The following is a 17,896-nucleotide window of genomic DNA, read 5'->3' as shown; positions in this document are numbered from 1 at the left end:
TTCCACACACACATGCGGATGTGGAGAAGTGTGGACACTACATGTTTTTGGTTTTTTTCCCCCATCAGACTGCATACATGCTAGTATGGCACTTTTAAAGGAACATGAGAAGAGAAGCTCAAGGTATTCTGAGCTGAAAAAAAGCCTGCTGTGCATCTTACAATGAAGAACACTCACTGTGACTTCAGTCTAAATATTCATTTAAGGCTTTGCTTCAGGGTTCAATTCCCCACCACTTTGTCTCATACACTGGTCAGGCAACAAGGCTGGCTGCCCAATTCAACATGATTTCATCGGGTAGCTCCACTCAGGCAAATGGCCTGGTATGAGCTACCACTCTTGCATTTAGGTGAGCAGTGGCACAAAGCTTTTGGACACTTTTACTGTTTACACTTACACAGTTTTTCTCAAGTATTTCCTCATTGAAACATTCCACTATTTCAAAATATACTCTTACTATGAAGCAGAGGGGAAGAAGAAGGACCTGGGGATCGCTTCTATATTTGACCATCTGGTAATCAATACATGGAAGAAATCTCTTAATAAGCTTGTGGACATCCAGTCAAAAGAAGAAAATGCAAGTTATGCCTTTGTTACCCCTTGTCCAAAATGTTCTGAAACAAGGTATGTGTCAAAGTCTAGACCAGCAGATACACTGTGATTTTGCTGATTTGCCAGCTTGCTGAGCATATTCTGTAGAGCAAAATGGGAGTAACAGCAGCATTGATCAGCATTCACATGCCTTCTATCCATTACAATGACCAAGACTACATGCCCAAAGTGCCATCTTCTTGACGTTCTACACCACAATCTTTGACACAATGCTTGATCCAGGCACAGGAAAACCTCTTGTGCTTGCCTTACAGCATGAGGTTTCCTCAGGCCTCAAAAGCTTCATACATTTTTCTTCATTCATAAGCAGTTAATCTAACAAAGCTTCTTACGTGTGTTCCAAATCTTCTGTCCTTGCTAACCCAGTAAGTTATTCTAGCCTTCCACACTCTGCAGCTGGACCAACTACAGAGCTCATCTGTTCCTGAAACCACCACAATGTGGGGTCCAGAAGCATGAGTATCTTTGAAATGTGATTTGCAGGTATCTGTGACACTGTTACAGTTTCCATGCCGCTGCACAGAGAGCACTCTGAAACCCAGCCATTGCTGTATGTGAGCTGTTGTCAGTCACACTGGTGCTGTTAGTCACCGACCTACATCTGAATGTCCACTAACCAGCATCTGATACCAACAGTACCTTCTTTTTTATGATTCAACAAGTTGATTGCATGAAACCATCAGCTTTAATTATGACTTCTGAAAACACACTTTTTCTTCAACGGGGTCTGCAGGTTTTGCCACCAGAACATATATTGCTTGGTCATCGCCACAAAAAAGCAGGGCAGTGTTCCAGTTAGCTCTTGCAAGACTTGCAAGGAGGGGCTATGAGCTATACAGTCACTCTGTGTAACGAAGAGCTCTTACAAACGGTTACTTTAACCTCGGACGCAATAACCTTTAACAATCATGGGGGACTCGTAATGGATAATTAACTGAGCACAGCTCACAGCGTGACACTAAGGCCAGAATTGTGAATATTCTTATACTCGTAATAGAAAAGTACAGAGGAGAAATGAAGGCATTATATTAGCTCTATTTTACAACCACAGTGAATTACAATTGGTTCATTTATCCACAATTCAAGACACATAATTCAAGCCTGTACAGAATTAGACACAAAAAAAATATAAATGTGTGACTGAATGGGAAAATAAAAGGAACTGTATCCGTTTTAACCTGAAGAAGAGAAAGCCTACAGATACTTGCACAGTTCAAAGAAATTTACTAATAAAAGGTCTTCAGTCTACTGACAGAAGCACTTCAAGAACCAGCAGCGGTAAGTTAAGACCAGCCAAATTCAACTTAGAAATCAAATAATGCAAGTTTTTTACCAAAGCAGGAAGAAAACCAGGAAACAGCCTGCCAAGATAAAGTTGGAATTATTGAAATCAGTAGCCCTTAAATCAGCATGAAATTTTGTTTGAATGTTAGAGTTCAGTGATTTTCAACCTTTTTCAACTTTCAAAACTGTAAAAATTTTCCATGGACGTACAGAATCCTTCATGTAAACAGAGCCCTGTTCCCATACTGGGAATACATTTGGGCTTTTGATTACCTTTCTCAGTCACTTTAGAAGCTGTCCACAGACTTGGAGTTGTATCGACTACGAATTGAAAATAAATGCACCAATTCAAACAAAACAGAAATTAGCGATGTCCTTCACTATAGGGGGCTGTATTTTCCGACTCTGGGCTACTACACTGCCAGCCTCATGCTCCCCTCAATGTGGATGTAACAGCTGTTTCTTAATCAAAAAAAGAGGAAAGTCAACAGATTATCACCAAACCTACACATATGCACATGACAGGGTAAACTGAAAATCCACTGGTTTAAATGCTTTCTCTCCCTTATCATAATTGTTATTACACTGCATGACATGGAATTTCCCAACATTTATCTGTTCACCATGTTCTGTGATACTGTTTGTGCCAGTAGGCAATACATCCTTCTTTGTAAAGAAGGATGGTGCTTTGTCAGACCAGCTCATACACACGGAAAAAGACAAGTTTTGAGCTCAGTTATCCTTTAACATGCACTGCCCGAGTCTGACATGTATTCAGTACTTCACCTTAACTAATTTTTTATATGGACATTTGTGAATTCTGTTTTCTATCCCATATATGTTATGCTATGATAAATGAAGCTAAACATACCTCTTTTTCTTCTTGCTTCCTTGATTTCTTCACACATCTTATTAAATTCTGGATCCAGTTCAGCAGCAATGATAGCATGAGCAGTGTCCTTCAAAGTACATGCTCTATGTCTAATTATTTTATCTAGAGAACAGGACAGCACACTTGTTAGTTTTACCACAATTACATGAATTTTTTACCATTTTAATGTTGTTCTGTACTGCATATTACAACACTGATACAGAGACAAGTACTTGGGAAATACTACAAATGTATGAAAATGTAAATAGATCAATACCCTAGTATGCTGAAGAATGACAACCCAGCTATCTAAGAGATACAGGAGTTTTCAGAACCGCCAGTTATTACTTTAATCAAGAGTGGCAAACAGCGAATGATGAATACACCTAAATCAACTTGCCATCTTTAGAAACTTGCTAGAAGCAGCAGGTGTGGCCAGTTCTCACAGGCAGATCTACACAGTGTCATGCAGTACCGTGCAGAGTCCCAAAAGTAACAGAGAGACTTGTCCAGGGATGAATTTACCCACTGGAGTCTACAAGCATTTGTACAATTTATACTGCAAAATCATTCTGGATATCTCCTTCATCTGCAAGGTAGACCTGGCTTGCTCACATTCCTCCCCTGTTGTTTTTTTGAAACCTGAAGTTATTGCTTGTTATTTAACCAACTACTAGAAAATTCAAAACTGTGCTAAACCAGATTACTTTATTGCTAATACTGAATAGCTATTTCTTATTTTAATCCATTGAGAAAACCTGGCAAGAAATAAGCCTCAGGTTTGCTACATTTTCATGTCTATCTGGGGAACAAGACAAAAAAAATATTGCCCACACTGGAAGCCTAAACATGACTCATAAAAAAACATGTTCTCAAAGACCAATTCCCATACCTTTGAAACACACAAAAGAAATTATACCAACACTGTTGAAATTTAAAAATAATGGTAACTTATTAAGTAAGCCCATGTGTGGAGAAAATTGACATCTAGAATGCTTCTTTTCAATGAAAGCTAAAGCACTCGTTGTTTGCCATTAGTACAAACATATTTAATTTGTCAATTCATCCATACTGAATTACTTTTTCCAGCTGATGGAGGTACTTCAACAGCAAACATCAACATTAATGTCTACAACATATTATACAATTAGCAGATTTAATCTGTTTTAATAATCACTAAAGACAACAATTAAGAATATCAGTGAACATTTACCAAACAAGGTTTATAATTCTAGAAGCAGCAAATTTTACAGCTGGAAAAACTGCTAAGTGTAAAAGAACATCCAGTATCCCACTCCAATGAACCTTACATAAGTTTTCTGGGAAAATCTATCACCACTTAAATCAACTGGAAACCAGAATTTTTTAACCACATATTTGTGAAGCATTATGGTTTATGACCACAAAAAGAAATTATAATGCATTCTCTGCAGATGTAATTTTGCAGTGTTAAGACTTTAAAAAGCTGGTCAGATAACACAGTTTAAGATGACCTTGCAAAAGAAAGAAAGAAAGGAAAGAAAAAAATAGAAAGAAAAAAGAAATCAAATCAGGAGTATTTGATTGAACTATGACTTTCTTCTAACTGTGTGATGGGCAAGACTTTTCCACAGACCGTGCTTCAAAGAGGCAAATGCTATTATGTCTAACACACAATGGTTATGTTTCCATGCATTTAAGAATATTTCCTGGTCAAACAATGGAAGAAAAAAAAAAAACCCTACCTTATTATATAACCTATCTGAAATTTTTTAGCAAAGTACCAGGAGAAAAACCTCAAAGAAGCCAGTTTTCAATATCTGTACTGTATATAAAACCAGCTACTCTGGTAGTCCAATTGCTTTTCCAACTTAATGACAGAAGTAGGTACAGTATGATTCTTCTGTAAATTCAAGCATGAAGCAGAGGCAAGCATATAAGCCCAGCTTTAAAGAAAGTGAATATTTATACGTTATTATTAAGTTAATGCATCTGAACACATATATTGCTTACTCTGAATAGACATGATGTGCTGCTTCAGCAGTATATTCACAGAAATCTTGCATGCCAGAAGAGCAATACATCATCAACTGGTGACAACACAGAGGACAGAACTATCTTTCATTACCTACTCAATGATGAGAAACTCCAGAACTTAACCTAGAAATAGCCAGATCAATTTTTCCCAGCTAAGTTACGACAGCAAGGAAAACCAAAATATCCCTACATGAAAACTTCTGCCACTAATGCTCCCCAAGCTGTCTTTGTTATTTTATGTTTCTGACACACTGAACCTGAGCCTTGTGTTGTTTATTGATCCTGAGCAGATCTGACCTTGGAACTGCAGTCACATAATACCTGCTGTAAAACTTTAAAAAACCTCTTCAGACTGTATTTCCTAGAATTAAAAAACCAAGCTCACGGATCCAAATGGCCTAGAAATGAGAACAAAGGGTATATATTGATGCCAATTTTCCCCAAAGCCCATCACTTAGTCACAAGCGTACATCAGTCACATGCAGGAAGTATGTCTCATCCTCATCTTCTACACAGACACTCTTCAGACACCCAGAATCCCAAGTGTCAATCAAAGGCTTTGATTAGTTCATATCAATTACACATCAGAAGTCCTCAGAAGTGTTATAAAGATGGCAGAAAACCTTCTGCTGTATATAATCAATGTTCTTTTTTAATTTTAAAATAAAATGCATTATAAATTGAAGACATAAAGTTTATCTTTTACAGTGATAAACTAGCACTGTGTTCAAAAGGCAATGTGCAACTATTTGACCTGACTATTTTGTATTTAGTTTCACAAATGCCTCAGAAAATCAAAAATTTGAGAATCAACAAAAATACAGAAAATCAGGCTTTAACCTGGTAAAATTACTGCACAAGATTTAAATTAAAAATATTTAGCACATTGGAGTACATCTGTAGATGGACCCAGATTTCCAAGTACCACCTATATTAAATACAACTACATTAAAAGGGTACTTTGTTGTTTTTGTTTTATTAATGACTCTTGAAGCTGCCAATTGAAGGCTTTCTTTTGGCAATGTACACTATAAGGGGGCACTAGCAAAGAGAACATTAAGATGTTCTTCCCTTAGTTTTGGGCATTAACAGCTTTTACACACATTTCAATCCACAAATTCCATTTTAATTGAAAGTGTCCCATCACACTTTGTCAAGACAATACCTTTTAATCTCTCCTAATCAGCTGCAACTGACTTTCTTGCCTGATGATTTATCCTGGTTTATTTCTATCCCCAAATACATAGTTCTTAATTTCCGTGTGAGGATTTCATGTTCTAAGCCAATATGGAAATAAAGCAGGCCACTGACAGATTGCGTGCAGGATTCTCTACAGAGCTCTCCAAATCACACTGGGGTTTTGTTGCATATACAAAGTCTATTCACTGAAAAGGAGCCGTAAATTTGAAAATTAACTACAAAACCTTATTTATTAGAAAACAACTCTGAATGCTGTAGTTCTTCTCTTCTTATAATATTCCCCAGTACCCCACATGCCTCAGAATACTAAAAGCACAGAGCCTTAGCACTTGCTTATCCTAACTGTCACACAGCATGCAGTTTATTTATATGCTTGAATACTAACCAACTACATGATTAAACACCACGCTTTTGGGTTTGGGTAGGCCAAAACGAGGTAGACCCTTACCTCCAGGATCTTTGTCTGGATTGTACTCCAATGCATTGCTGCAGATCAGGTCAATGTCTGTTAGGAAATCCTTCGCTGTTAAGTAGTTGTGTTTATCAATTTTAGTTATTACTGTTGATAGGTCCATTGGCTCTTTGATAACTTCAAGGTAATCTGAAACCTATAAGCAGACAGCATGCAGAAATGACACAGAACAATATGCATTACATTTGAACATTGCCAATTTCATATCTTTATGCTCATATATTCATTCCGTATGTTTAGCTCTAACGTATTAACCAAAGATTTTAATTTCTGAACAAACGTTAAAAACAGAGGTTTAATCAGACTAAAAACACAAGACTTGCAAAGCTGTAGCTCACCAACATATCTTTCAAAATTAACTTAATGGTATTTTTGAGACAACATATTTAAACGTACATGTATTTTTAATTTTATTTAGACTGATTTTTTTTTTTTTTTTTTTGTGTTATAACACTGTCTTGGCAATCAGCCTAACTCAAAACCTTAGGATGAACTAGGGAAGTTCACATTGTAGGAAAAGTTCCCATTAAACTGAATGGTCAAATTATCAGCTTTTAAATATCTTCTATTAAACACTTCCCTCAATCACTCATTCAACAAAAAAAAAAGTCAGGTTTTCTTGATTGAAGATGTTAGACTGATGGTACAGAACAGTCTGAAGAGAAAGCCTTGTACCATTGCTCGCAGCTTACTAGGAGCTTAGCTCGTAACTGGAGATTCAGCAACCACTTGGGTACGCTAAAAAGTATTTAATGTAATTAACGATACCATCAGGGTCTCAAGCTTGATAGTCAAATGCACCAGCACAGCTGCTGTTAACAAAATTCACAAAAAAAAAAAATCTATGGATTTGTTATTTAATTCAAGGAAAAAACCCCTATGCTTGAAAGTTTCAGTGCGATGGAGTTTACAATCAATTAGAAATACTGGCAGCCCCAGAAACAGTACTGCGTTTTTCTTTTGAAATTACTCACATATGATGGTGGCTACCAAATACTGAAGAGTTAAATACATATTCAAATAAAGCTGTAACAGCTCCATAAGTTTTAGGTTTTTTTTTAAATAATATATCTGTAGACATTCATTAAAAAAATTATAAACTAACATTGAGCAACCTGGTCTAGTGGAAGGTTTGCAAGGGAGTTAAAACTAGATGATCTTTCAGGTACCTGCCAACCCAAACCATTCTGATTTTATGATTAATGCATTACTTTTTCATTACTTTTATTAGTCTATAACCTAATGCCTTAAATATAGACATTGAAATTTTTGGTGAAAAATTAAAATTGCAAAAATTCTCTTTTGTCTCCCTCTATGGAAACATGATGATAATGGGTTCAGTGATTGGAAAGCCAAGCCACGGGCTTCCTTTTCTTGCTAATACATCAGAAAGGATCTTCGCTGGAAACTGTAAACATTCCTGATGAATTAGTCAGGAAAATCCTTGACTTATCACATAGCAGCATTCTCACAGGTAGGAGTGAAACAAGCTTCGATTTTCAAAGAAAGTCAAGCAGACAGCCTGGTGTAGGAAAGGATAATCCTTCACTTAAAAGCACCAAGTGGGACAAAAAGGATTACATTAAATTTCTAGTGCTTTGATAAACTAGCAAGGGTTTTGGCAAGTCTTTAAATAACAAATTCACATTCTGATTCTCTCCATCTACAGAACAAGCATGGTAATTTGTTTCCTTATTCACCTAAGTTTAGACCACAAGTTCTTAGGGGAAAGGGACTGCCTTTACTGCAAGTATGAAGAGTTTCCTACAATAATGGACCTCCCAAGCAGATTCATAATAAGAATCAGTTACTGCTCAGACCATGCTCACACATTGAAGAGCTCTTGTCAACCTATTAAAAACAGTTAGCTACTAGCCACTATGGAAACCTCAAATATAAGCCCATAAAAGATGCCTGTTCATCCTGCAAGGAATTAAAACTGCAAATCTACTTTTTACAAAGCTGTACTTTCAATATCCCATTTTCGTATCTTAATATCTTTCAAAAGATGCTTCTCTTCAGAAGCAATTAAACATTTTTTTTAATTACCAAGCTTGCAAAGCACCAGCATCTGATCTCAAATTCAGACTGAACACAATCCTATTCATACAGCAGCACCTGAAAATAGATTTGCAGATCAAACTGTCTCAGTTAGGTGTGCACACACCATAATCAACCAGTTAATGCCTCATAATGTGCTACCATCTGTGATTAATGGCATCCACAAGCATTACTGCTGAAATTATTCAACAATACTATTAATGCTGAATACATTACAGAACACAGATCACTTTCCCAATATTATCATGCCTATGATTACAATGCTGTAAAAGCTTTTTTTAAAGAATTATATTTATGGTTTCAAATACTTCAGGAGCACTGGTAGCAGTAGGAGCAATTGCATTTCTAAATGCTGATTTCAGTTATAAAATTGACAAGAATGCACAAGGTATAGCCAAAGAACACGCTCCAACTCCTTGCACCACATATAGCCAAAGAACACGCTCCAACTCCTTCCACCACACATGACAAGGCTGTGGCTACCTCACCAGCTACAAAACAGCATTTTAGCCTGGAAAAATCATGGATCAAGCATCTATTTTTCTGGCATCAATTTCCTTTTTTCAATTCATATTCTTTTTTCTAACTGTTTCAACTTCATTGTTTGCACATTACTGAAACAAGACCTCTTCAATATCCACCGGTTTGCTGAAGATATTAAAGCGTTTGTCTGTGGCCAGCCTCTTGGTAACATCCCTGAGAAATAACCGCAGCTCTCTCAATGTGTTCTCTTCCTGGTCCTCCATTCGCTGCTTCTCTGCTTCTGACAGCTCGCGGGCAGGGCATGGCAGTGCAAGAGGAAGAACTTCCAGAGCACGAAGAGCTAGGGAAAATAACAAGAAGTCAGACAATGGAAATAGTAACATGACAATGATTCTTGGGATTATGCCAATCCAGATTTGATTATATACTTAACCTGCCTCATCAATCTGACTATGACTGCATGTTTAGCCCCATAACTCTCCCATTTCCAAACCTGATAAATGTAATGCACAAAATTTATTCTGGGCACTGATTAACACTGTCAAATGTGAATTACACTGTCATTTACCCATACCTTTTGAAAAAGGAAAACATCACAAAACATTCAGACCACATTATAATTGTTTTTACTGTAACTTAGTTTACCAGCCTGTTTCCTTCTTGGTGGGGGCATTGCTGCCTCATCAAGAATTAACCCTTTGAAAAATCGCAATCTGTCTTCTTCACTTGGTTTCTGAATATAGAAAACCTCTTCATACTGGATTCTGAAAATACATTTCACCTAGGAAAAAAAAAATGAGCGGCCACTCAAAAATACATGAATAAACTTATCAAAATTAGCTACAGGAAAGAAGACAGTAAACTCTACTGAAAGCTGCACATACAGCTTAGGGAAAACAAATCCTTGTAATGCTCACTGAATTTTCTGTAGTAACTAAACTTGCAGTACCCCATGATACCAACAACAGCCACCTCTGCAGTGAAAAAAAAGGGAAAGGGCAGGAGGGAGAAAAAAAAAAAAACAACAACAGTAAAAGGGTTGTTGAAAAAAAAAAAAGGAACAGCCTCCCCCATCCTGAGCCTCAGAATATGTAAAGCTAAAGGTTAGGCCTTTAGACTAAATCTGCATTTAATTACAGTGGAGTAATTTGTCAAAATGAACAATTTTGTCTTCTCAAAGTAGCATGGAGATTATGAAAATCAGTAATATGGGCATACAGTCCTCATTAAAGAAGATTACAAACATTTAATTAATATTACATTTCCAGTTTTACATATTTTAAATTACATTAGAAAACCACTGCAAAACAGAATGGTTTTACATGATCAAAACATTCTGAAGAGCACATACCTCCCTTAACAATGCCTGCTTCCAGTATAAACTCACCTCTTCAGGCAAATCACTATACATGGACTCAGAGGTAGACAGTAGAAATATAGGGGAGAAAGATGGTATGTCTTGCAGCAAAGTCAGAAAAGTAGCTCTCACAGTTTCACTAACAGCTTCCCACCAATCACCAATATGAGGCATGTAAACAATACTTGGTACTGTTCTTCGAGCTTCACGAAAGATCTAATTAGAAGAAACAGTGGTATTTAGACTAAGAAATGAATTGTTATTATCACTTGTGAGTAATAAAATTCTTGTGGACTAGCAAGTTACTCATGTTCGTGATATTTTATATATAAATGTTCCAGTAAAATGTAATTATCTAAACAGAAAGGTTTTCTAAACATGTGTTCGTGACTGTTAGCTAGGAAGTCTATGTGCTAGGGAGACTACAGAACAACTACTTGTCATATATGCTTTAAAAACTTGCTAAAACTGAACAGTCAGGATGAAAATTAAACTAGACTGCAATCCATGCAAAATCCACCACAAACTGTTTTGAAACCTGAAACATTTAAAACTGAGTATATGAACCCAGAACCACAGCACACCAATTCATACACAAGCTAATAAAACGAAATTCAGGAACTGAATACCCAGATTAAACTTACTGGGTATTAGGTATGTGACTAAGGGGGCAAGTTAAAAACGTAATTACTCTCACTAGTCAGCAGAGAGATCTCAATCACCCTCTAGAGATCCCTTTCTTTTAAACATGAAAATAGAAGGAGCCTATGAAAACCTAGATTTAAAGTTACATTCCAGTTAGCTGCCTTTATATTGATTCAACTAATCTGTTCCAGAATTACATAATTTACTCATTACAAAAGAATCTGTAATGTCACCTGTGCACATGATTCTTCAGGCGTTTTGGCACTGACTGAATAAAGTGCTGGCAGATCTAGCCTGTGTACAGAGAATTTTTCAAGAGTGTGCAACAGTGCTGGAGCAAGGTGTGAAGTCTGACCCGAACCTCTCTCTCCAGATAGCAGTAACCTTGGTCTGTAAGAGGTTGGCTGGTGATAAGCTGACCTACAACAGAGCAAAAGTTGCAAAGTAAAATTAACTTGCCAATGTTATTAATGGAACAATATATGTAGTAAGGTATTTTAGAATCCAGAAGATTTTCAGTAATGGGTAAGGTTCCTATGACAGTGAAAAAAGATTCAAATAAAACGACTATACCTTAACACTACTCCGAAGTCTCCAAAGCTCAAGCTTTGTCTATTCTTTGATTTCACAACAATTCAAACCCATCTATGCAAAATTATGCGTATACCAAATTCATGAAAATTCTGACTACCCGGTTTATTTAAAATTAATTTATTGAGCATATAAGAAGACCTCATGGACTTCCAGTGAAGATATTCATTTAATCATGTCTACTTCAGTCCTAACTACTACAGCATCTCTTTAGCAGCATCAGGAATCCCAGGTCAATCCATTCATCTTTTTAAGTACTACCCAAACTTCCAAAATCCACCTAAGATTTCAATACTTTCTTTAATTAAAAAATACAATTGAATAAATCACTATTCTTCTTCTATTCTAGCATAATCACACACTTCTATTCCGTAGATTTTCAGACAGACAAAAGATTTTGAAGGAAAAACTGCAAAGGTAAACTTATTTTTTTCTTTTCCTGTTGAGAAGAAATTGTAAGGAGTGCATTCAAGGATATGGGGGGTTTTGTTTGTTTGTTTTGGGTGGGGGTTACCCTGGGGGGACAAGTGAGACATGAAGAGAGAAGCATTTGTTTTTTCCACTATAAGTCTTTCCCATGTATAGAAAATTGGTTATGAAACAAGAGGGTTCTTTTTTAATTAATTTGCCTCTGACCTCATTAAAGCATTTTTTATGTGCACATCAATCATCTCGGGCAGTGCAACAAACCTGGCTGGTTTTAGTTCAGGTTAAATCTTTTGTAACAGCTGTCAACATTGTTGACTTTTGGCTTTTCAGTACTGGCAGTGGTTACACACATAGATAGTGATCAAAAATGCTCAGAAAGATAGCTTAAGAGAGTCTTACATAGTTTACAAAAATAAATATACTAATCAACATTATTTTATTTAAACACATATCCACCCAAACATATACTGTTGTTTTGCTTTTGGGTTCCCCCCTTGCAACCTCCCAATAAAAAGCTTAAATTTGGCATTAAAATACTTGAGTATGTACTATGCGCATTACACAAAAATTTTTGCAGTTTTCCACAAGATGGCTCTACTAAACAGTATTACTACTGTATGCTTTCCCTAACCTCATTTTCTTTATTTAGCAAACTCCCTGCAGAACCCCTCAAAAAGTAGTCTAAAACGATTCTTAATACAAGACAAACAAATGTTAGTTTATCATTGTTAATTACTGTAGCCAGTCCAATCTATACAGGGAAGACTCATCCAAATTTCACACATGCTTTCTAAATTTCCATTTTCCAAAAAACATTCCATGAAAAAACAATACAGAAAAGATGTTAGAAATGCTGAATGCATTAGTCACATAATGCGTCCAAACAGCTGCAGAAGCTCAACAATACTTCAGACCCAGGAAAAACAAACAATCCCTCCAAAATATTCTTACATACTTCTCTTCCCAGTTCTTCATCTTTTAAATCAAAATAATTTGTCATAATTAAGAACTGCCGTTGACATCCTTACTTCTACGCTCCACCTGCCTGTCGCAAACTACTTCTGAGTATTGTGTCTAGGATGTGGCCCTTCCCAAGATCATTCACATATCTAAAACTCTTGTCGCTACAGTAAAGTGTTTTTATTACAGAACAGCACTGCCACCACAAACAAAAAGATTTCTTTGATACCTCTCCTCATGTAGAATTACATAGTTTTCATAGAATCATAGAATAGTTAGGGTTGGAAAGGACCTTAAGATCATCAAGTTCCAGCCCCCTCGCCATGGGCAGGGAAACCTCACACTAAACCATGTCACCCAGGGCTCTGTCCAAACTGGCCTTGAACACTGCCAGAGATGGAGCATTCACAACTTCCCTGGGCAACTCATTCCAGTGCCTCACGAACCTAACAGTAAAGAACTTCTTCCTTATATCCAATCTAAACTTCCCCTGTTTAAGTTTGAACCTGTTACCCCTTGTCCTATCACTACAGTCCCTAATGAAGAGTCCTTCCTCAGAATCCTTGTAGGCCCCCTTCAGATACTGGAAGGCTGCTATGAGGTCTCCATGCAGCCTTCTCTTCTCCAGGCTGAACAGCCCCAACTTCTCAGCCTAACTTCATACAGGAGGTGCTCCAGTCCCCTGATCATCCTCATGGCCCTCCTCTGGACTTGGTTCCAACAGTTCCATGTCCTTTTTATGTTGAGGACACCAGAACTGCACACAATACTCCAGGTGAGGTCTCACGAGAGCAGAGTAGAGGGGCAGGATCACCTCCTTCGACCTGCTGGTCACGTTCCTTTTGATGCAGCCCAGGATACAGTTGGCTTTCTGGGCTGCAAGTGCACACTGAAGCCGGCTCATGTTCATTTTCTCATCAACCAATGCCCCCAAGTCCTTCTCTGCAGGGCTGCTCTGAATCTCTTCTCTGCCCAACCTGTAGCTGTGCCTGGGATTGCTTCAACCCAGGTGTAGGACCTTGCACTTGGCATGGTTAAACTTCATAAGGTTGGCATCAGCCCACCTCACAAGTGTGTCGAGGTCTCTCTGGATGGCATTCCTTCCCTCCAGCGTATCAACCGAACCACACAGCTTGGTGTCATCGGCAAACTTGCTGAGGGCGCACTCAATCCCACTGTCCATGTCAGCGACAAAGACAAATAGTTTTACATATCTGATTACATGTATTTATAGAAACACTCACATTGTAAAATGAAGGTAGGGTTTATGTATAGCAGCTGATGACTGTTTCTTTGGTGATCCTGAGTGACAGCTTGTCTCAAAAATTGAAGAAGCATTCTCATCTTCACTATCATCTAATATTAAACTTGGTACATCTGTTCCAAGAAATATATTAATTAGAATCTTGTCACTTCTCAATATAGGCACAACAAGCAAGAAAAGACATTACAATTTTGTTCATGTAAATTATAACACATTTTCAAACATAGAAAAAAATGTGTTTAACTATCAGAACACAGAATAATAAGTACTTATTACTTCAAAAAACAAAAATTAAATATTGTAGAAGTCTAATCATAATTACAATTTATATTTTTAAACCATCAAGCAGAACAACTTCCTGAATACAAACGTTTAATTTGTTATGAAATGCTTCCTTTGGTTTTATTTCACAGCTAGAGGCTTTTCAAGGATAAAGTTACAAAATCTGCAATTCCTCAAACTACGCAGAACTTTGTACTTATTTACTTGCTCTAAGCGCCCAAATTTTTACAGGCACACTTCTTCCAAAATTATTCTCAGCACATCTACTGAGACAATATATGTTTATGAAGAGCTGCTTTCCACCCTCTGATCATCTGCCAAAGAGTATCAAATTACTGTTTATCATAGTCACTTCAATTCATTCCAAGTTCATTTACTACACCTTAACCTATTTTAATCCCTTTGCTAGTAGATTAGTATAATGAACTGAAGTACATTATAAACTTTCAGAAACTAAAATCTAAAAGACATTCAAAAGGCAGGCTGCAGGGACAAACAACTATTAAAATTACAAATATGGCACTAAAACAAAATAATCAATTGACAGCTGAAAATCAGGTACAGCTAAATTAGTCACCAAAGCCACAAGGGGATTAAAAGTGGACTGCTGTGATTTGATAATGGGAAAATACTGTTGCAACATCTTTAATTGCCCAAGGAAAGGAGTTCAGTTGATGTTACCCTAAACAAGCCACTCAGCTGAACAGTAAGAGCAGCGCAGAGGCCAGGTCTCCTGAGAAAGCAAATGCTCTGCAATGAAATGAGCAGCATTTCTGAGAACATCCCAGACTCATTGCAGCACACTGTGCTCAGGGCAACCACTGGACAACCTAACAGTAGCTCAAGTTGGCCACCACTGCTTAGAAAATGGACTGCTGTGAAATGGAAGAGTGAAATAGAGAGAGACGTGCCACTCTCAGATATATGACCCACTGCATAATTTGCCTGATTTACATGAAGCCATGGCCCAGGTCCCGCTAGACTGATCAAACCACCACCACAGGACAAAGGAATTAACTTCAAAGCAACATTAATTGTTGGACAGAGATGCCATCTAAGGGCTATGCATCCAGACATGCAGTCCAAGGAGAAATTGTTAAGAGACAATGAAAGCTAGTCCATAGGAAGAAAGAGCAGTTCAGAAGCTGCTCGACACTTAGCTCCAGCAAGAGCACAGGCCTTCAAATCAAATGGACATCGGCCTCCTAATTCTTGGCTCCCTCCAGTCTCTAAATAGGCAGAATTTTTCTGCTATATCAAAGGCAGACCATAAGTTAGACCATAGGGTAAAACCTATGGTCATGCACTGGACACACCTTTCATTTCCTAAAATACATAATTATTTTAAATGGCAGCCCATCTTTTAATCCCAAGCATCAAGCCTCTGTGACATTCTTTGCTTGTGCGCCTGACTCACTGAATTATGAGAAACAGGTATCATTAATGAACTCAAAGCATGTAGAAAACCAAACTTGCAGGCTGTAAGTACATGAGTAAGCATCTGCTATATACTTGGCTCCAAATTTAAGAAAAACTGAAGCCCTAGTGTGTAATCTACATTTACATTTATAATCATCGTACATGAAAGTGGATTTTGCTGCTTCTAACACAGATTAAGCTTATTATTCAATATTTTGGGGTGTTTAAGGGGTTAAGAATAACAACCAAGGTACAACAGAAATGTTAAAAGAAACCTTAGTCCATGTATCTTCAAAACTGACTATCTACAAATATTTTAAAGTAGCCATAGCAGCAGAATTATCTAGTAAAACTACTATTTAAATCAATAAATGCTTCCAAACTCACTTTGTAAGCAATAAGTAGTAATAAATAGGATTGTAAAGAATGTAACTGAGGAAAATATTCTGAACTAGAACTTTACAAGAAAGCCAGGGGCGCCTAATTCATTCCTTCAACAATAATGACTATCTCTATGTTGGGCATTACCAGCAAGTTAACAGTATATGGAGATTTTAACACCTTAAACAACTTTGGTTATGAGAACCTGATCTGGTCAAGGGAGCCTAATACAACCCAACTGCAGATGTAATCAGATCATTTCCCCCTATCAACCACTACACGCTCCCAGGCCCTATCTCATGCCAACTTCAACACTTATTAAAACCTCCAACTATTCCACAGTCAGCAGAAAACTAACCCGACAAAAATACATCATTTTTGGATGGGTTTGCTGGCTAAAATGGTTTAACAAAGGGCCTGAAGTACTAGAGTAACTGGAAGGGACAGAGCAAAAGTGGACAGCTGGGCTGGAGGAACAGCTGCCAGCACAAGGATCATCTTTAGCTGCCTGGGCTGCAGTCTGAAAGCATGCTCTGGAGTAAAAATGTAAAGGAAGTCATGGCTGTCATAGATTTGGACTATTTTCAAATTAATCACACACGACCACAAGTACTGTTTACACAGCTGGGGGAATGAGGGCGATCCCAGATAAGAACAGTAGAAAATCGTATGTCAGAAAAAGTAGGTATCAAAACTAAGATACCTTGTTCAAATTAAACTTCCAAGAAATGACCAGGGTAACTATTAAAGTGTGTCTCAAAGAACTAGGTAAAAAAAAACAAACAGAACCTATTGACTCACTGCAGTCAAAACAGTCAGTTGCATTCCTTCTTATTCCCTGCTTTCTCACTGCACTCACATTGCTCCCATTGCAGCGGTGTTCTGGCATACATCTGACCCCTTAGTGAGTTGAGTTTAGCCATTAATTTGTCAAAAAGCTAACTTGACAAAACAGCAAATAGTTCTCCGCTTGCGAAGCCAGCAGAAGCACCTCAGAGGATGAGGAGTGAATCAGGCCAGTTCAAAGGGAGGGAAGCCTCAGGACTTTCTCCCTAACCAGTCAATGACCATTGCATAGGCTTAGGTATCTCAGCTAACTGCAGTCTCATCAACTGTGCTGCAAGCTCCCCACATCACTCCTCTGCAGCCTGCTTCTGCCCCATCAACAAAGGACAGGGCACAGATAACGGACACTCAAGACAGGAACACCCATTCCAGGTCCTAACATACTAACACAGGAGCACCAATTCCAGGTCCTACTACCAACACAACATTATCTTACTACTTAATTTTGTTTTGCCTGAGTATCTCCATTATTTCTTGTACCTGATTTGCAAATTACTTGGGGGTTCTCCTTTTTTCAGGTGGCACTTGTTCCTATGGGATTTTGGTCTATACAGGTCAGTTTATTAAATTCCGCAGCTTGTAATCAGCAAAAATAATTCTGAACATCCAAGTGGACTGTATTAACATATTAACACTCTGAATCAAATACACACCAGGTTTAGGACTAGCAATACAAGAAAGCCAGCTGAAATGTTTCCAAATTCTAACAGCAGTTGCAAAAAG

At 37.6% G+C, this 17,896-nt stretch overlaps 1 protein-coding gene across 4 annotated transcripts in view; it reads right to left on the bottom strand.

Annotated features, from left to right (window-relative positions):
- ATAD2B (ATPase family AAA domain containing 2B) overlaps positions 1 to 17,896 on the bottom strand; it is a 78,916-nt gene that overhangs the window by 23,793 nt on the left and 37,227 nt on the right. For 3 of the 4 annotated variants that reach the window (XM_057427609.1, XM_057427607.1, XM_057427610.1), the window contains 7 exons: positions 14,226 to 14,358; positions 11,235 to 11,421; positions 10,387 to 10,572; positions 9,645 to 9,780; positions 9,143 to 9,339; positions 6,432 to 6,591; positions 2,768 to 2,890 (listed from right to left, as the gene is read on the bottom strand). In XM_057427609.1, the coding sequence (XP_057283592.1) occupies positions 2,768 to 2,890; positions 6,432 to 6,591; positions 9,143 to 9,339; positions 9,645 to 9,780; positions 10,387 to 10,572; positions 11,235 to 11,421; positions 14,226 to 14,358 (1,122 nt within the window). The remainder of the gene's footprint in view (positions 1 to 2,767; positions 2,891 to 6,431; positions 6,592 to 9,142; positions 9,340 to 9,644; positions 9,781 to 10,386; positions 10,573 to 11,234; positions 11,422 to 14,225; positions 14,359 to 17,896) is intronic. The other variant, XM_057427608.1, reaches the window with a different exon arrangement.

Source organism: Pezoporus wallicus, unplaced genomic scaffold (genome assembly GCF_028554395.1).
Source record: "Pezoporus wallicus isolate ANWC-B61680 ecotype Strahan unplaced genomic scaffold, APGP_CSIRO_Pwel_v1 contig_6464, whole genome shotgun sequence".
Classification (NCBI taxonomy): Eukaryota; Metazoa; Chordata; class Aves; order Psittaciformes; family Psittacidae; genus Pezoporus; species Pezoporus wallicus.
The sequence above is the reverse complement of the archived record's forward strand: the minus strand, read 5'-3'. Positions and strand labels throughout refer to the sequence as shown.